Raw genomic sequence first — 26,310 nt, 5'->3', positions numbered from 1 at the left:
TAGTATACTAATGAAGGTTTCGTAGGAGGTTTGGCAGATATCTTTGAGAAAGGGCAAAACTGAAGTTCAGCGTTTTTAGTGTGCTGTATGTACCTCTTTTTAATATTGCAAATTATGAATAATGCTTTTTTGTTAGCTAGAGTGATTAGCATCCACCTAATGATTTTTTAAAAAGCTGTATTTTATAAGATAAGCATGTTAATTTGTTGTCTGTGTTCTGATGTATGTGCTGTGAGGAATGCTGTTACTGAGAATTATTTCTGCAGTCCGTAGCTAATTATTTGTTTCATACACACCATTCTGGTGCAATTCCAGTGTCTGCGCAACCACAAGTAAAATATTAATTTAAACATTTTTTTAATCATTCATGTATGTATTTTACTCATGTAAAATGCTAATTTATAAAATAGTGTCATAATTTAATTACAATTTATCATTTATCACGTACTAGCAATGGAGATCTGAAGTAGATGAGAAAAGAAAAGTGTTCCATACCTTAGAGGATGAGCTGCAGAAGGCGAAGATGATCAGTGATCAGATGTTCAAAATGCACAAGGAACGTGATCTTGACTTTGACTGGCATAAAGAAAAAGTTGATCAGTTAGCTGAGAGGTGGCAAAACATTCATTCTCAAATTGAAAATAGGTTTGTATAGCTTTTTAATTATAATCTCTTAATGCTGGTTTTGTTGTTTCCAAGGAAAAATAATCAGAAATTAATAAGTCAGGATAGTTTTCTGAACTGTTTGTGAAATGTGCTATAATCAAGAATTCTTACCTTTTCTGTGCTGTTGACATCATCTTACTTTTCCACAGGAAATGTCTGTGACTATTGAGCACCAAAGCATTAACAACATATAGAAACCTTACAACTTACTAAGACACCGTAGCGATGAATTGTAGTGTGTTTTTTTGTGTTGTTCCAAAAAAAGCCTGCAGAAACCACTTGCTGTCCTGTGGAAATACCATCTGTTTCTCCACATAATTAGTTCTGACAGGCTGAACTGATGAGCTGATTCATCAGTTATGATTGGATTCATGTTAACTTGCTTTTAATGACTCGAGTGCTAAGTCTGGGAGTCCTTAGCTCCCATTGGCTTCTATGACAATTTGCTGCAATAACTTTTGATGAAGTGCCAGGATTTTCTTTTGGTGTAAAACCTCAATATCCAGTTAAGATGTTGCTCTAGATCCAGCTCTTCAGTATTACTGTCACGATGATATTAATGTTAATCAAATGCACATGCCTGCACAGATGTGCTGATACATCAGGTGATGTTCTGAATAATGCACATGCCTGCACAGATGTGCTGATACAGCAGAACACACCTGCCCATAATTCTGAAGTTGCCATCCATACACAGCATTCCTGGAAATGCTTTTTCCTTCAGTCTTTGTGGTTCTGTTTCCTATATGTAAAGGAAACAGAACTGCAGAGACCGAAGGAACAAGTATGGGCAAGTTAAGGAAGTCTATACTATACAGCCTGAATTTATTTCCTTAAAAATCTAGTTTAGTTTGTTGTATAGATAACCTGAACAAGATCATACAGGGTAGTGCCATTGATGTGAAAGTTAACAAAACTACCATTTTTGTCCTCCTTTTCTGGGGAGTGAATATTCAGGTGCAATGCTACTTTCTGTTAACTGACTTAGTTGACTCTATATAGCATTGCTGGAAGTTAAAAGGAAGATAAGCAAAAGCTGTCTCATTTAAAGCTGACTGCAGAATGGCTAGCTTTAAATACCCCTCAGATTTTTCATCATTTGGTAGTGTGACATAATTTAAACGATAAAACAGTGGTTTTATTAGGTACTGAAGTGTCTTTATTTCCTCAAAGGGCAAACATGAACCACATGCTCACTTCACAGGACTGTAACCTGGCTAAAATATGCTGAAAAATAACTGTTAATAAATAGTGACTTCAAGAGTAAATAGGACAGATTGTGGTAGTTAAAGCATGTAGCAGTAAACAAACTGATTTCTGCAAATGTTTCCTCTGCAGCTTCCTAACAGCTTGACACTGATGAGTGTTATACAAAAAGTTTGTACAAATATTGTCTGCACTTATCATGATCCTTTCTCTTTTTCGTGGTTATTAGCTTTAAAAATGCTTAAGTATGAGACCTGAGCAGGATGGTTTCCTTTGCTTGCACTTTTTCAGTCTCCTTTTGCCATCTTGAAAACGGCACTAGAGCAATTCAAAGTATTAATTCCAAGTCCAACTATAAATAGTTATTTGATGAGTATGTTTAACTGGCACTGTTTTAGAATAGTCTTATTTATATGATCTTTGAAGTAACAGTATAAGGATCATGAAAGAAAAACCGTCAGTATTCTCATCAGTATGGAAACCACTTTCAGGAAATACACAGCACTCTCTTTACAGGTCAAGAGCATGATTTTAAAATGAACTTAGAGCATCAATTACTTTCACACATTAGAATATTTAAAGGCTCTAGTTTTAATGTGACTCCTGTTGTTTTTTGGAGGGCACAGAGTGTATGGTGTGCCACTGAACTCCAGCAGAGCACATCACGCTCCTTGATTCATGTAGGTCACATTTGGAATACCCTCACTTCTTATAACAGAATTAATTGCCATTGCAGAGCCCTCCCTTTTGCTTGGGGTTTCCTGAGCTCATGGACTTTTAGGCAGTTTAGCTCACTAATGAGGGCTATATGCAGAGATCCTATATATTAGGATCTCTCCTGGGTGTCAGCACAAATGAAAAGGCTTCATAAAGCTGGGTTTGAGAAGTTTAGTTTTAAGTTTAGCTTTGAATTTGAGAAGTTAATTTACTGTTTAGTTAGTGTTATTTAAGGATGTTTATAGTGTGAGTTATAGCAAAACTAGGGCATCTGTGGCCTTTTAAGCTGTATTTGGCTTATTACTGTACGTCTAATCTTCAATAATCGTATTCTTATCTTCTAAAATAAAATTAGGTTGCGTGACCTAGAAGGTATTAATAAATCTCTAAAGTATTACAAAGATACTTACAATTCTTTGGACTCTTGGATTCAACAAGTGGAAGATACGCAGCGGAAGATTCAAGAAATCCATCCTGAAAATAGCAAAGCATTGGCTAAACAGCTGAACCAACATAAGGTATGAAAGTGATCTCAGTGTAGGAAAGCACTGCTGTAAGGACTGAAGTATTAAAATATCAGTTTAACCCACTGATGTCAGTCTTATGTCTTGATATGTGGTTTTTATATCCCACAGCCCTTATTGGAAAATTCCAAGTCATCACTGGCTTTCATGGTTTTAAATGCAACTAACATGATCAATATTGATTATTGCTTATTGAATATTGGTACTGATTATTGCTGTTTTGTAGACCAGATTGTTTTGGTACTCATATCTGTAAGAAAAGCAAAACCTTAGAGAGAACCTAACATTTTGGACTCTCCTTATCACATCATTTTTAATTCAATATTGCTCTTGGTGTTTATGTATGTAGGAATATTTTCATGGAAGCAGAGCTAAACTCAAGAATGGTTTCATACAAGAGGGAAATGTAGCTTAAATAAGAGTCAGAATAATAAATTATGTGCACGAAATATTAATGATTTTGCTTTAACTTACTATCTATTTAACCTGTAAGGGTCTTTTCACTACTTCACTGTAAGCCTGAAAGAGCCCAGGACACAGGCTTGAGCATATAATTACTTGTACACAAATGGAAATGAATGTGTTATGTACATTTCATGGTGTTAGATAAAGTAGAAATGCTAATAATAATAAATAGCAATAACAATAACTTTAAGATTAAGATGTAGATTTGTATTTTACAGATGCTGGTTTCTGAGATTGAAATGAAACAAGGCAAAATAGATGAATGCCAGAAGTATTCAGAACAATATTCAGCTGCTGTGAAGGTAATAAATAATATTAGATTTGGAATAATTTTTTTGTGTCAATATAATGTAGAATGCCAATAATTTTGTTAATTTTTTTTACAGGACTATGAGTTGCAGACCATGACCTACAGAGCTATGGTTGATTCCCAACAAAAATCTCCAGTAAAACGCCGAAGAATGCAAAGCTCATCAGACTTCATAATTCAAGAGGTGAATTGATTTCTTTACTTAAAACAGAGTAAACCAGATAATGGGATTTAGTATTTATTAATTATGAAATAGGGTAAACCAAGCAAGATTAATTTTTTCTCTATAGATACATGATGTGGTAAATATTCTGTTGGTCATTATGCAGCATTTAGATAATGAGACAGTTTACTGCTGAACAAAAGTCCCCTGAGTTATAAAAATATTATATGAGAAACCTATCTCAGTAAAACTCCTTAGAGAGCTTTCATCTTTGCTGTGGTAAAACATACCAGGTCTGAACACCTTGTCAGATTCCGAGGCAAATCAGCCTAATTTGGGTGTGAAAAAAAGATCTCTCCCCCTGCTAATGGTTAGAGAGGAACAGTGACCAGCACTGCTTGTCCCTCTTACAATCTCTTCTTACATGGGGGAAGAGTCAAGTGACTGTGAAGTCAAAACATTGTCTTGTATTTCTTCTGCCTATGAATCTTCTCACAGATTATTAGGATTTATTTGTGCAAGTGCACCTGCTGTTGGCATTCAATTTTGAAATAAAAATTAGAACTTTGGATTCCACAATCAGAATTGTGGAATCAAAATGGGGATAGGTTGTAGAGTAGTGTTTATCACTTCTTTGTGGGTTAATGGGAGTGTTTCTCTCTCCCCCCCACCCTTTGTTTTTTTGCAGTTCATGGATTTACGGACTCGTTATACTGCCTTAGTGACCTTGATGACCCAGTACATTAAGTTTGCAGGTGACTCTTTGAAAAGACTGGAAGAGGAAGAGGTAGGTTATCCCCTGGCAGCCAACCAGGTGAAAAGAATAGCTGTACCTGTTGGTATAAGAACAAAGAACAAACTATACCTGTTGGAATTATTCACAAAGTTAGCAGCAGATATGAAAAACTAAAATTTCTTGTGTACTGCACTTTATACAGGAATACGGGAGTATTAAATTACACTATTGTCATTGAGATAAGCAGAGCTAGTTCTTCCAGCTAGAAGGATCCTATGATTCACTAAATTCTGACGGAAATGTAATTACATACAGTATGTTTTAATGCCTTAATAATTTAGGGCTTGATCTTTTGGATAAATGCAGACATTAAGATGAGGGCAAACAGTGTGCACACACCTTTGATATCCCAGTAGGTCTTATATATTCTATACTATGTATTCTGGTCCACTTGAGAACATATAAGGGGGTTCTTTAAACAGGGAGATGCAATGCCCTCTTAATTAAATTTCTTAAGGTTCTTTGACATGTTTAGATTTTTATATTTTTCTTCTTCCTTTCTGCTGCATTGATTCCTTGGGGTCAAACAGAATTTTATGTAGCATTGAATCTTACTAACAAGAGAAAGTTACTGAATTTGAACTGACAAATTACAGGCTTGCTGCAGAATCAACATTCCCAATAATTGAGAAGGAAATATTTTTTAAATTCTTTACTTTCTTTGGAAATGTTTCTCTCTGAAAGTGATTATATAGTCATTCTTTAAGAACTATAGTGTTTTAGTATAATCTATGCAGTGCATGTCTCAAAAATAATGCCTATAGTAAATGTAGTTCTGTAATTGATTTTGCCCATATTAACTGTAGTCCTATATAAATTGCATAAAATTGGAGAACACTCTCATAAGGTTATACGTTTTAATGTTATTATAACAGAAGAAGCCAGAGTTCTTAAGCTTTGTCTTTATTGGCTTTACTTGCTATTGAATACCTCTGGACAAACTGTAACACTGAGACCAAATGTCTTTGTGCATCATGAAGTGGTGGAGCTTAACGTTGGAAATAGTGTTTGTTGATCAGTAGCCACTATAACTGAAGATTTAGTATGTCTAATGATGTTAATGGTATCAAAGATAAAAAGTGAAACAGAACGAGAATTGAAACCAGAATCAAGAAATATGTGAATGCCAATAGGCTTCATGTTTTTTAAATGCAAATAGAGTCTTTTGGGTTACAGCCTGCTCTGAATCTGCAAGACTGCTTGCTGCATTTTTTATTTTTTTTTTTAAATCAAACATCCTCCACCTTCCAGGAGCCTTCTAAATCTTTGATAACTTCTTTGGAGATAACCTAAGTAGGTTTCCAGTCACTAAGTGATTTGATGGGGTTTTTTCTTGGCAATCAGGCTAGCAAATCAGAAAATTAATTCCTCCTTTACAAAGGAGGAATTATAATTTTTTTTCTTATGGGATCATATCTCAGAAGTCTGTGATTGTTCCAAGATTTTCTTCCATGCCAGTCTTTCTTCCTGACTCTCAGTAATGCCATTAAGAATGCACAGAAAAATGAAGAAGTAAGATACTTGCCATGATATCTCAGTTTAATCCATGTGCTGTCATGCTCAGAGCTTACCAGAGGAGAGTGAACTCCAGCAACCTGTGAAGTCAGCTGAAGTTTTCCAACACTTGGGATGTAATGAAGCTCTTGAATTCAGAGAAGAAAACACACCTAATGAAAGCACGATGGCTGCTGAATATTTACAAAAAGAGAACTCTTCCAATAGACCTAAACACACAGAAAATCAATTGGAAATTGACAGAAGAAAACTAGATGTAGACAGATATGATAAAATTAAAAATAATAGAACATTGAAGCAATTTTTAAATTTTAGTGGTCAAGAAAGTAGCATTAGTGGCAAAAGAGAAAGTACAGAGCAAGATAATTTCATAGGTTTTGGTAATCAAAGTAGAGAAGAAGAAAATGTTAGGAAAGGTTGTTTTATTTCAGCTGAGATCTGTGTGTGTGTGAATAATGACCCTGGTGAAATGTTAAATGAGCAAATTGTTAATGAAGAGAGACAGAAAATAGCAGGAGTATTAAAGAAGTTGCCTGAAGTGGAAATGATGCACAAAGCCACAGGAAAAAGCTGTTCAAGAAAGGCCGAGAGTGCTGTTCCAAATAAAGAAAAATATGAGATGCAATCAGAAACTAATCTTGAACTAACAACAAAGAAGGATGAAGTTGCTCCAAAAACTATAAAGCATGCTCTAGATATCAGCCCTTACAAGCAGCATTTTTCACCAAGAACTCATTTTGAATGTTGGCATAAAGAACATTGCTTTACAGAAAGTAATAGCCATAATACTTTATACCCTGAAGACAGAGACTTTCAAGTGGGTAGTAAAAAAGGTGACTCTCTTTCAGGTGAAAGGGATACAGTACCTTTAGAGAAAGTTGCATCCTCTTTCAGAGAGTTGGCAGCACACAATGGAAGTGAAAAAACACAGTTAGATTTGCAGTGTGTTTATAATCCAGGTGTTTCTGGTAATGTTGAAAAGGACACAAACAAACTGCATGGGGCATCTCTGGGTAAAAGTTACTTCATAGCAGAAAACAGAATCTTAGAAAAATCAAATTTAAATCCAAATGAAGCCAGGAGTACTATGAGAGACATTTTGGACATTTCTTCAGGAAATATTTCAGAGAATCAGTGTGCAGCAAAAGTGTCAGTAGATTTTGAACTGCCACCAATGCAGAGTGATCCAAATTTAGATAAAGAATTGTTAGGAAATGCTGGTGATTTAAATGCAAATATAGCCCTCTCGGAAATTATTTTTAGAGGAGAGGATTATTTTCCATTATTAGAACATGGATTAGCAAAAAAGCCCTTCAGTCACAATGAGAAAGTAAATGAGGAGAAAATACCACAAGGTAAAATTTGTGGTTTGAACAACAGAAATATAAGTGAGGAGAAGAAAAATGGAGAAGACAAGTTCAAACAGGGTCAGAAATGTAAAGATTTATCACTGTTCACAGAAATGAACAGTAGAGCTCAGGGTCATAGCACAAAGGTATCTGGAAAAAACACTGAACTCCACAAAACATTATGTGAAAAAACAGGGAAAAAATCCTCACTTGAAAAAAGAGAGAAGCAAAAAAAAAGAGACAATGATCATGAAGATAGAAGGAGCACAACTATTAGTAAGGTACCAGAGTTTCTATGCAGCGCCAATGAAACAGTTAATTTAAGAATGATTGTAAATCAATCTAAATCAAAATTTGAATCTCAAATTATGTCAAGACCAAGTGATTTAAAGTTGATTGAATATAATTTAAACAATAAAAATGCTAATTTTATACTAACTACTATGCATTTTGAGATGCTTAAATTTTTTAAGTTCCTACAAATTAATTTTTATGTTTATTTTGTGTGACTATTTAACTACTATCCTATCTCCACCCAGCTGGTGCTCAGCTGTGTTGATTAGAAGTAATGAAAGCTAACAAGTTATTATTTGTGACTGTATCTGTATTTTTAGTTCTTCTTTTTTGAAGCTTAATACATTAGATTTTGTGTCCATGGGAGTGTAAAAGGAGATCTAATAAGAAACCAATTTAAATGTTTTGTATCCATTGGGATCTGTTCAAAATTGTGACATGGGAGATATGGAGAGAAACTGAAAAGCTGCCTTTGCATTAGCCCTTTAGGACGTAAGTTTTATATATCATAAGAAAAATGAAGTAAATTTTAACTAAACCAACATTTTTTATATTTGAAATGTTGCTATAATTACCCTTCATGCCATGTTTGTATGATAATAGGAGTATAGGTGTGTTCTTACCTCATGTTAGCTCCCATTTGGTAACTAACTCCATAGTAGTGCTAATGGAGACAGGGTAGGTATGGTTTCAAGAGTATTATTGCTGGTGAATACACATCTTGCTTATAATTATGAGTTTCCCTTGATCTGCCAAGATATGGAGACTACCAGCTGTCTGTTTTTCACTAGGATTTTCCCTGTCACCGTGTTAATACTTCTGTGTCTATACTGCAGAGTAACTGTGCTCTTACCAGTCTGCCAGCTGAGCCAGTGGAGGCATTGGGACTGTGGAGCAGACTATGGAGCATAGATGTACTGGGGTTTAGTTACTTCTCTTTCTGGACCTGATGCATCTTGGCTCTAGCTAGATTTCCAAACTTCTCTAGTGTTGCTTGTGCTTGCAAGCATGAAATGCTTTTCCAATTCCTACTGAACTGATGCAGAGATAGTAGGCCACTTTCTCTTTGGGAATTCTTGCACATAGTGTTTGGCTGACACTTTGTTTGCTCTACCTATTTGTTTGGAGAAAAAGCATGTGCAAGCTGTTGTTTGATGCTGCTTACTGCTAAGAGGCATCTGACTGAAGTGAGAGGCTTCAGGATTTCTTCGCTTTGTGGATGTCTTTATGAAGGGTTTCATGTTTGGCTAATGGTAACTTCCTGAAGCTTGCTGTATCAAAAGAAGGTGATGGTGATGGGAACTGCTCATCCTACTTTCTCAACATACCATATATATATGAGTAAGTATTTTCCATTCTGCTTCTCAAAGACCCTAATATGTTTCATATAAGCTCTGTTACCAAAAAGTACATGCCAACTTATCTTGTTCTTTTACAGATGTTAAAGAATAAGGAGGCATCAGTGCGTGAGGCATATTCAAATCTAATGGCACAGCAAAACAGCACAATTGATGAGAACAGAAAACTCATGGGAAGGGTAAAAACACTTGAGGAGATGTTGGAGGATATGAAGAAAAAAAAACTCCAAGTGGAACAAGAGCTCCCTAAAGTGAGGGAAGCTGCAGAAAAAGAGCGGAAGAAGCAGCAAAAGGACATGGAAGAGATCTGTCTTCAGAAGACTAAGGCTGAGCAAGAGGCAAAGCGGTGTCGTAAAGACCTAGAGAACATTGAGAAAGAGAAAGCAGATGCAGAGCAGGAGTTGGAGTGTGTAAGGCAGCTAATTTTTCAGGCAGAGACTCAAAGAAGCATATTAGAAGAAAACCTCCGTGCTTTTCAAAAACAGATAGAAGAAGGCACCTTTACCAGAAGAAACCTTGAAGAGCATCTAAGAAGAAAAGATACTAATCTTCATGATTTAGAGCAACAAAAAAAAACCTTAATGCAAGAGCTGGAAAAAAAAACAGAAGGAGAGGAGAAACTTATGAAATTACTAAAGCAAATGGAACAAGATCTTGAATTTAAAGGGTATCTGTCAGAAATAAAGCAGCAAGGAAAAGAGAAGACTGAAGCCAGAAGGAAGGTTGTTGAAAGCAGGTACTCTGTAACTAGAGAAACTTCCTTGCCAACTTTCACAGCAGGGCAAGGCAGCCGGTGTAGGACTGATTGTCAAATTGCAAGTTTCCAGAAGAAACAAGAAGCCAAAAAAGTAGAAGAGCTTAAACAGAAGATAGATGAGCTAACCCTTGCTAACAAAAAAGCTGATAAAACTATTAAAGACCTGAAATATGAAATGAATGAAATTGAGCTTCAGAAATCATCAACAGAAGAAAAGTCTCGTTTATTAAAAGAAAAACTAGATAAAGTCAATGGTGAACTTAAATGCCTAAAAATTAAGTTGGAGGAAAAAGACCAAGCAGAGCAGGGGTATTTGCAACAGTTGAAAGAACTGGACAAGCAGCTACACAGAACCACAGATAAAGCTGAAGAGGTGATGCAAGAAGCTATAGATCTTAAGCAGATTAAGATGAACTATCAGGAGGAGCTGAAATCCATTCAGCAAGAGAAGATCCAGCTAAAAAGAGAAGTAGAGGAATTAACTAGATCACAGACAAAAATGGAAATCACTATCAAACATTTAAATTCACAAATCAGTTCTCTTCAAAAAGAGAAGTTGGCAGCTGAACACAGAACCCAGTCATGCAAAGGAGAAGCAAATAATCTTCAAGACCAATATAAGAAAATTCAAGAGCAGTTGCTTCAAAAAACAAAAGGAGAGAAAGAAAACCAGCAGGAAATTCAGATGCTGAGGAGCGAATTAGCCAAAAGTAAACAGGTATCAGAAACACTGAAACTAAAGATAGAGGACCTTAATAAATGGAATAATGAAACAAAACTACTAATGAAGCAAATTCAGTCTGAATCAGAGAAGATGAATTCAGAAAAACTAAGTATCCAGAGGAAAAATGATGCATTAAAAGCCCTAGCAGATGGTTTCAAAGAGCAACTGCATACCACAAATGAACAATTGCACAAGCAAACAATAATTGAACAAGAATTCATATGTAAAATCAAAAGCTTAGAAGTTGATCTGGCAAAAACAAAAGACTTAGCTAGTGAATATAAGCAAAAATGTGATAAACAAAGTGCTTCCACCCTAACCATTGAGTGCGAAGTTAAAAATCTAAATGCTCAAATGAATGCTCTAACTATGGAAAAGAGAATGAATGAGCAGAAAATACAACTACAACAAGCCCATATACAAGAGCTAAGTAGTAAATTAAAAAAATTGCAGGATGAACTTCACCAGAAGACTGTAGATGAACAAATGGCACGCAAGAAGATGATTCTATTTCAGGAAGAATCCATTAAGTTTAAACACTCTGCAGAGGAATTTCGGAAAAAAGTTGAAAAATTACTGGAATCCCATAGCATCACAGAAAAGGACATATCTGGCATAAGCAGGAAAAGCAGAAGGCTGAGGAAAACATCATGTTTTACAAGATACAAATGGAAGATCTACAAGAAAGACTTAAAAAATGCCATGAACAACTTCAGCAAGGGAAGCGGGCTGAAATGGACTATCACCAGAAGTGCAGGAAACTTGAGGAAGAATTGGAAGCACAGAAGCGCACAGTTGAGAGCTTGAAACAGAAAATGGACCTGCAGGCCAAGGAGAGTGAACACAGGTTTCATTTACTTCAGGGTGAAGTTCAGCAAAATAATAAACTCCAAGATTCTGAATTTAAATTGAGCTGTGGGAGAAGAGGGAATGATTTTCATTACCTGACCAATGCCACAGCTGGAGAATTTGAGCAGCTTCCTCCACATGCAAAACCTAGCTCATCTTTGTTAAGGCAGAAACAGGAGAGATCAGGTTTTAAATCTGACCAAATAGAAGAAAATACATTGTATGTGGGTGCTGATGATACGATACCAAGAGAGGTGCAATTCCAGATGTCAAGAATAAACCAGTCACTAGAAGAAGATGCAAGCCCACAATCTTTTACAGAATTTGTTTCTCAAACAAGTACACAGTTTCAGATAACATTTGATAAAGCAAGCCAAATCTCTGGAACATCTGAAAGGGACACACTGAGAAACAGGAACCTACACAGTTCCAGACAAACTATTAGACATGGAGAAGACATGAAACATGAGTTAGGAGTGGTAAAACTGCATCCCTTGGAGGTACACACTATATTTTGTGAAGATTTGCCTTTTTAGTGCTGATTTTTACTAGCCGATTTTTTTGTTTGTTTTCTTTGGTTTTAGTTATGCTTTGTCAGCATTCTGTATTCTCTTTAATGTTTCTTATATTCCTACCTTGGTGAATGGGACTCCTTTCTTAAATTACTGAAGAAGATTTTCATTAAACTTTATAGCAAATTTGTTAGTATCTAAGAAGCTTGTTATTTTGAATTTGTTGGAAACAGGAATTCACATACACCATTGTGTCATTATTGGTCAAAATGAGCTTTGGTTAACAGCACTAAGTTCATAATGTAACAAGCAATAGTTACTGTTGCTTAGTCCAGTCATATTCCTGTTATTTGAATAAATATTTGAAATAGAAAATGCACTTTAGAACACTAGCTATCTGTATTTCTCTGCTCTCCAGTGCTAGTAGCTGTTCTCATTTCTGTCCTAGACTCAAGTTCTCTCTTTTGTTTCTCTGGTGGTGGATTTAGAAGTGAATTATATACAGCATAGTTCTGCAGATGTATTTCTCATTATGTCAAAAAATTCCTGTTTACAGAGAGTGAAGAACAAGCAGTATGACATGCGTGTTGAAGTCACAACATTAAACCAAGAAAATGACAAGACTTTTGGTAATGAAGAGAGAATGTTTGAGGGATACAAAACATCCAAAGGGTTTAGCAGAGAAGACTTTGCAAAGATGAGCTGTCGCTTAGAGGAAGAGGTTTTGGAAACTGTTGATGCTACTCAGTTGGAATATTTTACAGAGGAATACGATCATATTAAGTTTCAAGGTCTCCGACATGATGTAGCTGCCAGGCAGTTGATTGAAGTCAAACTTTTAGACAGGCTCACAGTTGAGCAGCTCCGTTCAGGGCAGAAAACTGTTGGTGAGGTTCAGAAAAATCTTGAAAAATTTTTAACTAAACCTACAGCTATAGCTGGGCTGTACCTTGAATGCAGCAAAGAAATAGTCTCTTTTGGTTTAGCAGCAAAGAGAAGAATTATAGGAAAAGCATGTGCATTAGCATTTCTAGAGGCTCAAGCAGCTACTGGTTTCATCATTGATCCCACAACAGGTCAGAAGTTTTCTGTTGATGATTCAGTCATTAGAGGTCTTGCAGATAATGAGTTCAAGAGTAGACTACTTGAGGCAGAGAAAGCTGTTTTGGGATATTGCTTTTCTGGGAAAGTGTTCTCGGTGTATCAGGCTATGGAAGCTCAACTTTTAGAAAGACAAAAAGGGAAAAATATCCTTGAGGCTCAAATTGCAAGTGGGGGGGTCATTGATCCTGTAAGAAGCGTTCGTGTACCTCCAGAAAGTGCTGTGCAGGTTGGCTTGCTTAATAACACAATTTTAAAATTTTTGCATGAACCTTCTAGTAATGCAAAATGTTTTCACAATCCAAATAACAGGAAAGCTATGTACTACTGTGATTTGCTGAAAATGTGTCTGTTCAGTGTAAGCAGTAAATGCTTTCTGCTTCCAGTTGGTGAAAGGAAAATAAGCAGCCCATCAGCAGAAAAAAGTCATAAAATTTCTGTAGTAGATGTCGAAACAGGAGCTGAAATGACTTCCTATGAGGCTTATAAAAAAAATTGCGTTGATAAAGCTACGTATCTCGAGCTATCAAAACTGGAATTTGATTGGAAGGAGTCTACATGTTTTGACTCTGATGGGAATTCTTTTCTTTTGCTTACAGATCTTAAAACTGGTGTACAGTTTAATATTGAGGAGTCCTTAAGCCAGGGTAGGATTAGCAAAGCATTAGTTAACAACTATAAGGAAGGTTTAATCACAATTAATGAGTTTGGTGATATTTTGGTTAGCAGTTCACAGCCAAATAAAGATGTAAACAGTCCTATTGCAGGGTTATGGCTTTCTGAAACCAATGAAAGAATTCCAGTCTTAAAAGCCTCACGCAAAAACTTGATAGACAGAGTCACTGCCCTCCGGTGTCTTGAAGCTCAGGTTAGTACAGGAGGCATAATTGATCCATTTACCGGGAGAAAGTACAGTGTTTCAGAAGGTTTGCAAAGGGAGTTAGTTGATGATGTTTTTGCCAAGCAAATCCAGCAGTGTGAACTGATCTTTACTGGGATCATTCACCCTGTAAGAAACACAGTTATGTCAGCTGTTGAAGCTATGCATTTAAATACTGTAGACAAAGAAATGGGTACACGCTGCCTGGAATATCAGTACTTGACTGGTGGATTGATAGATCCGAAGTCTCATTCCAGATTAACAATGGAAGATGCAATTAAGAATGGTATTATTGATGCTGTCACAGCTACGAAGATGAAAGATGAAAAGCTCTATGTTAAAGTTTTAACATGCCCCAAAACGAGGAAGAAGATAACCTATAAAGAAGCTTTAGAGAGAGCTGTCTTTGATTGCCACACTGGGCTGCGATTATTAGAAGCTGCAGAGCCCATGAAAACGGGAATTTCCAGTCTTTACTATAATTCGTAATGGAATATAAGGTTATTGCTACTTGTTTCGGGTCCTGCTTTAAAACACGTGCAAGTCAAGGAAAAGGTCTAATGATGACCTTTATGGAAAACTATAAATGGTGTTGTCTAATGTAATAAAGAGTTGCTGTAAAACTAATTAGTATAAACCACTAATTAGTATCAACCATGAAACCTGGAATTAGGTAGTATTTCTTATAAAGTTGAAATTTTTAGATAAACTTAGGCAGACAATTTCAAAATGCAGACTATGTGTTCAGGCTTCACCTGAAGGCCTCATCTGATGTTTTAAGGTAGTATATGTAGTTACTATAAATTGGAAGTTATCCTGGGGTTGTTGAAGTTAACATATTGCAAATCAGTTTGCAGATATAGTTTATTTTAAAGAAGTGGCAAAAAAGTATATAAGGGTTAAATCTGCATTCCAGAAAACATGTATGCATAAGTAGTTTCTCTTACACTGGTATTTCATTGATTTTATTGGGCTACTTACATCATAGAGTTACATATCCTAATTTTTTCTCTCACTTCAGGAACCATTTTTCATGCTTTAAAAGGCAAATGAATTACAGTTATGTATCAAATAAAAAAGTAATTAAAGTAAAATGTCTTTATTTTTGCTTGTGATGCATAGAAGGGTGTAAGATGTTTTCTAAGTCTTGACAAATTTCAAACTACCAACAGGTTGTACTGCTGTAAAAAGAAATACATATTCCTGTGCCAAAAAAAGATTAAATGTCTCCAGATTTTTCTTGCATTGTTCTTGTTTCTGTAGGCATAAAAGCAATGTATTCTTCCTAATTGTAATTTAGTAATCCATGTGCATAGAATGTGGTATCCCCTGCTGGCTGTACATAACTAACTACACCTGAGGGTAATGCAAAGGCAGCAATTCAAAGATACTTTATATGCAAATGTTGTTTAGATTTTCTCTGCTGAGTAATGGCTGGGAAGCTGTGCTTTTTCTTAATATCAGTAATTTTATAATGAGTATACATGTGTATGAATAAGCACTGTAATCATAATTACAAATAATTTTAGGAATTATTTTTAGTCCATAATTATGTGGCATTTTTGTTCCTACATTGAAGTGTCATAGTAATGCATGTGATGATAAATAAAAATAAGTCACTTTATGGTCATGTGATAATATTGCCATTGTGGTAGATTTGTGTTTCTATGGACATTAATGTTAAATATCCCAACAATTTACATTTACATATTTTTTTACAATTCGTGGTGCTCATCAGAAGTCAGTGGAAGAGGAAAAGAAGGAACATGTTGAGAAAGCTGGGGATTTACTAAAATGGGTGTCAAACCTCAGCAAGACACTCATCAAAGAAGAAGGAGAAAAAGCTGAAAAGACAGATTTGCCTAAGCAGCAGGTACACAGCTTTTTGTGATGATTAAAATGACAGAATATTCCAGAAATACTTTTTCCTCCAAATCACCATCCACATTTTACTGAAAACATAATTTCATATTTGGTAGTGAGTGGAGGGTTGGGCAAATGAACACCAGTGTTTAGGGACTCAAACATGTTAACTCGGGAAGAAATGGAAGCTGCTTTTTTCAGGCCTGGCGTGTGACATATTCTGACACCCCAGAATGTTAGGTTAGAGAAACAAGACCCTGCACATCAAAGGCACCCCAGCCTTTATAGAGGGACAGTGCATCCTGACAGGAGGACACTTTGTAGGTCTGCACCCTTGTCCTGAACTAGTTCAGTGAATAAGTCTGCTGACTTCTACCCTTGCACCAGGAAAGAGAAAGTTGGCAGGAAGGGCCTGAGGGCCAGGTTTCTTTTTATTTGCTGTTAAAAAGTTATTCTGAGGGAGTCCTCTTATAGGATAGTCAACACTGCTGTCTTAGGGAATATAGCAAGTGTCATCTGAGCCCTCTTTATTATCACACTAGTCCACAGGCTGCTGGAGTAGCTCAACTTGCTGCCTCTGTCTTTAAGATACGTTGTTCTACAGTTATAACTCTGACTATTAATTTGCATCTGTGAAGTTTCCTATCATTTCTAACAGCTCTCCTGCTAGATTTGTCCCACAAAATACCTTAGTGATACCTAAAAATATTTCAGTAGGTGGAGGACTACCTGCACACTGAGAAGCAGAGAGATGAAGCAGTGTCTTTTCCATATCTCTCAGTGCAGTGCTGGCTGTGTGGTCATGCAAACATAATTTTGGCCTTCCTGGCACCCTGTTCCTGTGCTCTTTGAGTCACACATACTGGTGCTGATTAGAGCCACCGGAGCAGCACGTGCATAAATCAGGCTTGCTGTTGGACACATCGGCAATCCTGATGGCCACCAATTCCAGCACACTGCTTGTTCCATAGAGGACCAGTGCTAGTTCTGTTACTGAGTTTGTCCCTGTATTTATAGAAGGAAGTAAGTTTGTCTTGATTTGAGCATAGTGATTGGTAAATCACTAATAGTTGGCATGAGGATTTGTAAAAATCTTAAACACTGGTCTTTTTCTACCCTTGATAATGACAGTAGTGAAAACCTTTGTCAGTATCAGGCTAGCACTTAAGTCCTTAGAGCATCTCAGATTACAACAGCAGCTATGGGTTGTGTCTTCCAGGTCCAGCCTGAGCCCCAAAGTAATCTGAGAGTTAGCTGCTTTGGCTTCCTCCAGCCTGTGGGAGATGGGCGTTTGCTGAGAGTGTTTCCTTCCTATGTGAAACATCTCAGCAAGGTAGTGGCACCTTTTAGGTGTGCCTGGTTTTGTGTTCCTGCTGTCTAGCAGAGGGGCCTTGACAGGTTTTGTGGAAACATGTAGACTAGTGATTTCATAGCTAAAGTTAGCTGAAATAATGTTTTCCAGAGAGATTTAGGGTTGCTGTGGGAAGAAGCAGCTGGTGCCAGTAGTGACAAGGTGCATGGGGCAGCTGTAGCAACACCAATTCCATGAGAAAAGTGAAGCTTATGACCTGCTAATTCAGCCTGCTCACACAGTCATCTTCAGTAGTGCTGCTGGGATTGCTCCTTGCTGGTGGTGATTTCAAAAGCAGTCTCTGTTCAAAACCACGCTCAGGGCCTTTGACAAGGTGCACACAGGGACAGAATAGATAGTGTCCAGACCAGGGTGAATGCAGGGCCCAAGCACCTTGCCAGAGTTTGTTTAGTGTCAACATTGAAGGCCTCTCAGGCTTACTAATAAAGTCCTAGGCTCCCCTTTGATACTTTGTTTTTATTTATCCAAAATTAGTTCCTCTTAAGAGACTGCACACACAGTGTGCAGTCTTTTTCTCCAAAAAGAGAAAAGCTTAAATTCTCACAAGTTCCTCTGCTAGAACAAATACTTTAAAGGGGTTGACACAGAAATGAGAGGAAGGACAATATTAATAAATAATTAATTTTTACCAAGTGTCCTCATACTGCATTTGTCTCTGCCATTGAATTTCATGAAGGTTTGTTGTCTTCTGGCATGTTTTTTAAATAAGGTACTATCTCTCATCTTGGTGAGCAACATCTTGAACATGACCATTGTATATCTTTATAAAGCTGCTTTAAGCTGTGCCAGCATTGTGTTTTTAAATGATTGGTTAGTTTTCAAACGAATGACGTTTTAAAATCTTTGTCCTACCCAGTAGTTTTCTAATACAAACAGCTAATTTACCGAAAAGGCATAGCTTGATGACTTACCCATATAGAAATGATACAATTCCACAGTGAATAAAACTGCTTTAAGAACAGATGGTTATTTAAAGAAGAAAACACTCATGTTCTTAATATACTATTGAGTTTAGTCCCAGATAGAGATACTATGTTGTTTGATTTCTTTCTCTTTATATATGTGCATACTTAATTCTTGAACACATGTTGTTTATTTTTCAGATTTCTGTGGATGAAATATCAACCAAGAAAGAACAAATAGCTGAAGCTCTGCAGACCACTCAATCATTTTTAGCCAAGCACAGTGACAAGTTAGCCAAATATTTTTTATTTTTTGAAATAAAGTAAATTAATTGAATCAGTACATATTGTTTCCTTAAAAAGAAAATATATCTTAATCTTATAGTTCTAATTACATTTAATGTACAAGTATGTCTGTTTTTTAATTTTATAATTGTCTTCCCATTTAGGTAAGCTTGATGCAGTTTTGTTTATTTCAATAATTTGGCTAGGTTTATGTACCCCTTGAAAACATTATGTAATTTTTATTTAAAGTCCAAATAATTAACAAATCAGTAGTAAACCATTAGATGAAGTTTATGAAGTTTATTTGTTTCATCTGTGTCTGAAATCATAAGATACTAAACTGCTGAGATATGATTCCTTGCTAGTTATGCTGCCTATCTTGACTTATAATGAGTTGACAAAGGCAAATGCAAATGTTAAATTCTGTAGCTTCTTTTGCTGAATGACTAGAAGCAGATTGTAGCTTTCTCAAACATCCTCACAATTAGGCTATATTTTTTTCAGGCTGCATTTAGCAATTGCCACCTGCAACCCCCCACCCAGTATATTACAGATTTACTCAGAGAGATCTCCTTCTTCTTTTTTTTTTTTTTTTTTTTTTTTTTTCCATACTAGAATGACAGAGGAAGAGAGAAATGAAATGGAAAAGCAAGTCAGATCACTCCAGGAGAGCTACAACTTGGTATCCAATGCAGCTTTGAAGCAGCCGCAGGAAGGACAGTATCTGGGTGATGAAAAGATGGAAGAAAAGGTAAAAAGATGGAAACTTAAATTTCAGTCTCTTTTGAGGCTTAATGCATGGGTTTGGAACCACAAATGATGAGTAAAAGCAGCTGCTTCTATTAACAGTGTGTAAGGCAACATGACAACATGAGATTGGATTGACTGAAGGTTTTGGGTATTTGCTATGGAATCTGTGTGTGACCTTACCTGTATATATGAACATTCTGCTCATCAGATTTTTTTGTGAAGAGTCTTAATAATGTGTGCCTTGCATGAAGAAAGATAAACAAATCATTCATCTCTTAACTCTTCTCTTAAAAGCCATTCTTTGACTGCTAGATAAGTCTGTGTTTCTGCTGCAAAAAAACCCCATAAAATAACATGTTCATCTCTCCCATGTATCACTCAGAAATGTCCTAGAAGATATCTACTTTAAGTTTTTCTTAAAATTTACCTGGATGTGAAAGTGGGAGCACATAACGGGATTAGCTCTGAGACACTACAAATACATTTGTTAATGGACCTTAAATATGGAATTCTCAAAAATTGTTACAAATGAGTGTTCTCATATACACAGAGGCAGTGTCTGCATAGTTAGTTTAAATAGTGTTGCCAAACTGACTTCATGCTTTCCATGCAAACTAAATGCAATATTTGGTGCTAGAATATCTGATTCCTTATTGTTGAGTGTATATGCAGAAGTGCTGTATGCTGTAAACATGAATAGCATGGTTGTTCTGAATCACATACTGTTTCTGAATACTCTAACCATTCACAGACATTTAGAGCATGAAAATTTGCCTTTCAGGTATGTGTTCTATTTGCTCACTCTGCAATCATTTCTTCTATTGTCTTTCACTAACCCTGTTTATGTGTGCAAAGCATAGGTTTTCAATTCACAGATGCATGTTGATTTTAAATCTTTTATCACATCGTGTGCTGTTGAGTGACTGACATAGATCACTTGCGCATTTGAGCTGCTAACATTCACAGCATTCCTCCAGGCCTGGTAAGTACATGTTTTGATGCTTACCATGCATTCAAAATCAAACAAAAAATTGTAGAGATCTAGGCTGAAAATAATGAAAGCTTTTCTTTTATATTCTTTTTTAGGTGAATAAAGTCATTGCTGGTGTTATTGACCAAACAACTGGAGAAGTCCTTTCAGTCTTTCAGTCTATTTTAAAAGGTTTTATTGACTATGACACTGGAATTAGGTTGCTTGAGCATCAGGTTATTATTTCTGGGATAATTTCTCCAGAATTAGGAGAATGTTATGATTTGGAAGAAGCTAAAGCTCATGCCTTAATTGATGAGCAGACTCTGTTGCAGTTGCAGGAATTAAGTAATGCAAAGAAGCTTATTTCAGAATTAATCTCGGATCTTCCAGTTGTATCAGCTTTAGAACAAGGTCTAATTTCAGAACCTTTGGCTATTAAAATTCTTGAGAACCAGCTTTCAAGTGGGCATTTGATTTTGCCATCTACTGGGGAAACCCTGACTTTGCAGAATGCTTTCCAGAGAAATCTGATTTCTCCTACATTATATGCAAAGGTTCTGGAAAAACAAGACACAAGTAAAGATCTCATAGACCCCAACTGTGCTGAGAAGATTTCTCTTGAACAGATGATTCATAGAAGCATAATACATGAAGAAACAGGGCTAAGACTCTTACCTGTGAAACCACAAGAAAAAGGTAGAATCATGTTCAAATGTGGAAGGAAGATACCTATTTTGAGGGCAGCCCATGAAGGACTCATCGATCGGGAAACAATGTTCAGGCTGCTGGGTGCTCAGTTAATGTCTGGAGGTATAATTGACCCTAACTCAGGGAAGCAAATGACTGTGGAAGAGGCCATGAGACAAGGGATGGTAGATCAGGACACTGCTTGTGGGATCCTCACACATCAGGTTCAGACTGGAGGAATCCTTTGTCCAAATTCAGGACAGCGCTTGACTGTTGATGAAGCTGTGCAATGCAACTTAATATCATCTACCAGCGCGCTGCTGATATTAGAAGCACAGAGAGGCTTTGTTGGACTCATCTGGCCTCACACTGGTGAAATATTCCCCATATCAACTTCCTTGCACCAAGAGATGATAACAAATGAGCTGGCATTCAAAATACTAAATGATAGGCAGAAAATAGCTGCGCTTTACATTCCAGAAACTTGTGAAATAGTCAGTCTAGATAAGGCTGCACAATCAGGGATAATAGACATCAATACTCTGTCTGTTTTGACCAATGTGACTTTACCAGATAAAATGCCCAATGTTGAAGAATTAGAGTCTCCTTGTAAAAATGCTGCAAGATGGTTATCAACCTATGAATTCCTGCCGTCTGTATTTCATGACCCTGAGGAGGAACATGAAGATTCTGGCACAGAAGACCCTGTATGCCATGATTTAGATCAAGCTAAGAAATTATTCATATCTTATCTGATGATAAATAGTTATATGGATGCAAACACTGGAGGGAGACTTTTGTTATATGATGGACAACTGCAGGAAGCCATCAATATGTTCCTGGGGAGTGATGGTGCTGCATGCAATGCTTATGTGTCAGAAACTGAGTTTAAGAACAAATGCATAAGCTCAAAAGGAATTAACCTAAAGTCATCTGGCAGTGTCCCCTTGAATATTGAAACAGACAGTGTTCAGGGTAATTTTTCAGGTGCTGAGAATACTTCCAATAACAGACAATTAAATAACTTGGAAGATTTTGAGAATTATGTATCTTCACAGGAAGAAGATTTCCATGGGTGTAGACTGGATGATTGCAATTCTATCCATACCGAGCAATTAGAATATACACAGGAGACATTGTTAACTAATCCTACAGAATGTAAAAAAGTAGTAAGTAGTACTTGGAATTCCATGGACAGAAATGGACTCAGAAGTCTTGCGGAGGTTTCTGAGTGGACAGAGCTGCCTAAGCACAAAAATCAGAAGGCAAATTTGGGAAACATTGAAGGATGTCCTCCAAATTACTCATGTCCAAATTTTATTTCAGAAACAGAGAAAGAAGAGATTTATATGGCAGACAGTCTGGGTAATGAAAAAGAGAATGATAAAACCTTAAAAAAATCCTTGAGTGTGAATGATTTGTCACATAATGAAACGTGGAGAGAGCTGGAAAGGTGCCCAGAGTATGGGCCTCATATGTTGCAAGCTGACAATATCAGAGTGGTGCTGGACAGTGGCAAGAAAGATGATTTTCAGAGAAGTCCTTTTTCATCCATCAGTGCCAATACCAAATACAGTCCTCCAGAAGAATTAATTAGACAGTGTGGTGACACACTGCAGTTTGAAGATAATGCATATAATGAGCAAGTGCTGCAGCCCTACACTGATGCGCATGCCAGGCCATCCCTAGAGGACTGTCTTTATGTATGTGGCAGGCCATTCTTGGAGGATTGTACTGATTTGCAGAGTAAGCTGTGTCTAGAAGGCAGTGGAGACGTGCACTGCAGGCCTTCATTGGGTGTCGACATTGTTACACATGATGGACCACCTGTGGGGAGCAGTAACAGCACAGCAGAAAGGCTAATAGAAGAAAACAATCTCACATTTTACAGGTTAGAGCCATGTCACAGTAGTTCTGACTCATCTGTGGAAGGGAGCGATGACATCGCACAGTTTGAACGTAACTGCTTGCAGCATGAGTGTGGTGAGGCAGCTTCTGAAGATGACAGCTCTCAATTTGATGATGATGATGCCTACGAAACACCTCAGGCTGATGATGATAGCAGTGATGTCTATGATACTTCACAAAATGATGACGATGATTCCTATGACACTCCTCAAGGTGATGATGGTTTTGATGCTTTGCAGTTGGGGGATGGTACACCGGAGCCAGAATTGTCTGAAACATCAGTTCCGTTAGGTTTTCTAGAGGAGAGATGTGGTCTAATAGCCCTGAGAGAAGAAACCAGCTCTCTTCAAGAACATGCATCTAGTGTTGGAGACAGTGTCCATGTAAATCTAGCAGATCTACCTAAGAGTGTAAATATAGCTTCTGCAACTGTTGAAACTATGGAGAGAATCCCTGAAGAGGAAAGGGAAAGAACAGGGAGCTTTGGAGAGAAGGAGAAAGAATTACCTGTTACTCTGGAGAGTGAAGAAAGAAAGAAAGGAGGTCTTAGCTCTTTACGGAAGATATATGAAGACAGAAATGAGGAAGATGAAATGAAAGTGGAAAGTGACTCCTATGAGGAAGAATGTGAAGAAACAGAGGAGGAGCAAACAGAGGAGGAGGAAGAGGATGAGGAGGACTATGATAGCTATGATGACTCTGACACAGATTCTGACAGTGATGAAGAAATCAGTATTTTTTACTCAAACCATCAATGTATAAATAAAGGTGACCAGCTGTTAATTTCCTTAGGAGATACAGAAAATAGCAATGAAAATAATCAGAATATCGATGACTGTTTCTTGTCTTTAGGCCACAAGAGAGGGTGTACTTTGCAATTCCAGTCTAACCATGGAAATGGAAAACTATCCTCAGAGAAATGTGAATCTGCATCAGATGTTTCTGAGGAAAAATGTGTTAGTCTTACAAGTGAAGAAGACAGGCAGCAGGAAACAGAAGACGAGCATGGGAGTTGTGTCAAAAGTAAACACACGTCACAAGATACTACTGAGCCTGTTCAGTCTGAAAATACCATTGACACTGGATGGATACCCTGTAAGAGTGAAGGCTCTAATAGAACACAGCTTAAGGTTCAAAATTCTCAGCTTCTTGATGATATTGGGATATCTGATGTTAGTGTAACAGCCTTCCCAGTTACAAACCAAGCTACTGGTGATGATGAAAGCACTCATGCAAATTTGCTTCTCTCAGAATGCTTCATTCATAGTATGAATGAAAACCATGGTGCCATGCCAATGTTACATTCCAATCATGGGCAAAGACAGAGAGAAGCAGTATTTGCAGAGGAAAAGGCACTAAATTGTATGTGTGATATGGAACAGCTAAACGAAAGTTCATCCCAAGTGGACAATAAATTCCTTATGGATACGGCTTATGTGAATGGTGGTGATAGTTCACGAAGTGACCAAGTATATTCAGTCACCAGTAGAAAGCATCGTCAAATACAAAAAGATTTTGACATTTGTACAGAAAATAAAAATAGAGTAAATATTCTGGAGGAATGTGATACCATGGGGCTAAGTAAAAGTCCCATTCAGATGGAAAGCCTTGGGGAAATATTTGATGCATCAGTAGTTAAAGCTGCTAGAGAAACTCCTGTTTCAATTACAGAACAAGTAAACATTGATCAAACGTTGCTTGACATTGTAGGTGGTGTGAAATCAGATGAATGTAAGAGAGATTTTGACATTTCCTCTTCTTTAAAACAATATGTAACAGACAAGCAAGAAGCTGGCCATTCGGAATGGAATAAAAGTGAATCCTGTTTCTTTGAGGACAGAGAAAGAGGGAAAAATAGGGGTATACAGAGTGAAAAGGATTCTCTGCTAAATAAAGAAGAAACACATTCAGATGAATCTAATACTTACTCTTTCCCCCCAACTGATACAGTGAAAGCAAAGGAAATTAGTGTAACTGAAGAAACAGGGAAAGTTGTCTGTCAAAATACTGATAACGATCGTAAAGACTTTTCAGAAAAAAAGAGCAGCAATGATAGTGAATTTTCCCCAGTAAAAGTAGATTTAGGAAGTATTGAGTATGCCAAGGAAGCAGGGAATGAGAATGAAGAGCTACCTTCTGGGAGTCATACCCATTCCACTGATGTTTCTTCGACAATTCTGAGCAGCAGAGGGGCTGACTTGAATTATGGTGCCCAGAAAGAACATGGTATGCTGAAAAACACAAGCGGAGAAAACTTCATGGCCAATGAGGCTTCTTCCCTTGGAAATGGTTTCAGAAAACAAATATCCATGGAGTCCTTACAAAAGGAAATGGGACCTTCCAAAGATTTTCAAGTAAAGGAAGCACAATTACCAGAAATGTCTGGCAGACTAATGGAAGACTTAAAGAATATATTACAAAGGAAACTGAAAATGGAATATGTTTATTGCAAGCAGGAGGGTGAACCCCTAAGTTACTCCAATACCAAAATTTTAATGCAAAATTTACTTAAAATGGTTAGAAGCAGCCAACTGGGGAGTGACATGTCTAATGAGTCAAATCTCAAGCAAATAAACAATGCTGTTAGAACTGCATTAATGGTTACCACACCATGTACAGAGCCAAAGGACAGTGATGCTCTTTCATTGCTTTGGCCTGACTGTAAAAGTCCTGATCTTCTTCGTGATATTCTGAAGCAGGAATCCTGCAAGCAAAAGATGGATGATCCAGGGGAAAGGAAGAGTGAAATGGATGTGAAAGTTCCTGTTCCAAAACTTACTACTTCTGAACTTCTGGAGATTTTTCAGATCTCACCTGGAGATGGAAGTACAAGCAAGTTAGAGGAGCTGATAAGTGGTTTGCTTACGAGCTCACAGATTGCTGGTGTCACAGCAGAACAAGAGGGTAAAGACAAAGTAGATGGGCTTTGTACTCTTTTCTCAACAGAACAATTGAAGTTTGGATCAGAAATAGCTAAAGAGAAAACATTGACAGATGACACAGCCGTTGCTTGGAAAAGTGACAAGGAGCATGGGAAGACAGACAGCGGGTCCAAAGGCTTTACTGAGCCTGTTTTCAAAACAAAAGAAGCAGTCCCAGAAGACGTCCCCACTGGCATGGTAAGTAACAACAGCTGGTATGTGTTACATGTCCTGTGTTAAACGTTTCACCCGAATCCTCCCAGGTGATGTAGAGAATAATTAAACTGGAAAAAGAGGTTGAAAAAATAGTGTTAAATAAATTATAATTAAAGCAAAGACTTTTATTAACACATTCACAAGTCCATCAGTTTGGATAAACTTTTCTTATTGTTAAAACTCATTTTCAGGTCAATGGAGTACAGCAGTGTTTAAAGTTAACAGAGAAAATGCAAGGACATTTGGC

General features: G+C 37.0%; 1 protein-coding gene across 1 annotated transcript in view; it reads left to right on the top strand.

The window, feature by feature from the left end:
* The window catches only part of DST (dystonin), a 144,594-nt gene that overhangs the window by 11,196 nt on the left and 107,088 nt on the right, over positions 1-26,310 (top strand). Inside the window, exons 18-25 of the mRNA XM_009999198.1 lie at positions 452-645; positions 2,945-3,107; positions 3,797-3,880; positions 3,965-4,072; positions 4,740-4,838; positions 15,925-16,059; positions 18,525-18,613; positions 19,224-19,359. Of these exons, the coding sequence (XP_009997500.1) occupies positions 452-645; positions 2,945-3,107; positions 3,797-3,880; positions 3,965-4,072; positions 4,740-4,838; positions 15,925-16,059; positions 18,525-18,613; positions 19,224-19,359 (1,008 nt within the window). The remainder of the gene's footprint in view (positions 1-451; positions 646-2,944; positions 3,108-3,796; positions 3,881-3,964; positions 4,073-4,739; positions 4,839-15,924; positions 16,060-18,524; positions 18,614-19,223; positions 19,360-26,310) is intronic.

The sequence above is a fragment of the Chaetura pelagica genome, unplaced genomic scaffold (genome assembly GCF_000747805.2).
Source record: "Chaetura pelagica isolate M959 unplaced genomic scaffold, ChaPel_1.0 scaffold90, whole genome shotgun sequence".
In the NCBI taxonomy this organism is placed as follows: domain Eukaryota; kingdom Metazoa; phylum Chordata; class Aves; order Apodiformes; family Apodidae; genus Chaetura; species Chaetura pelagica.
This window is presented reverse-complemented; position numbering and strand designations above follow the sequence as displayed.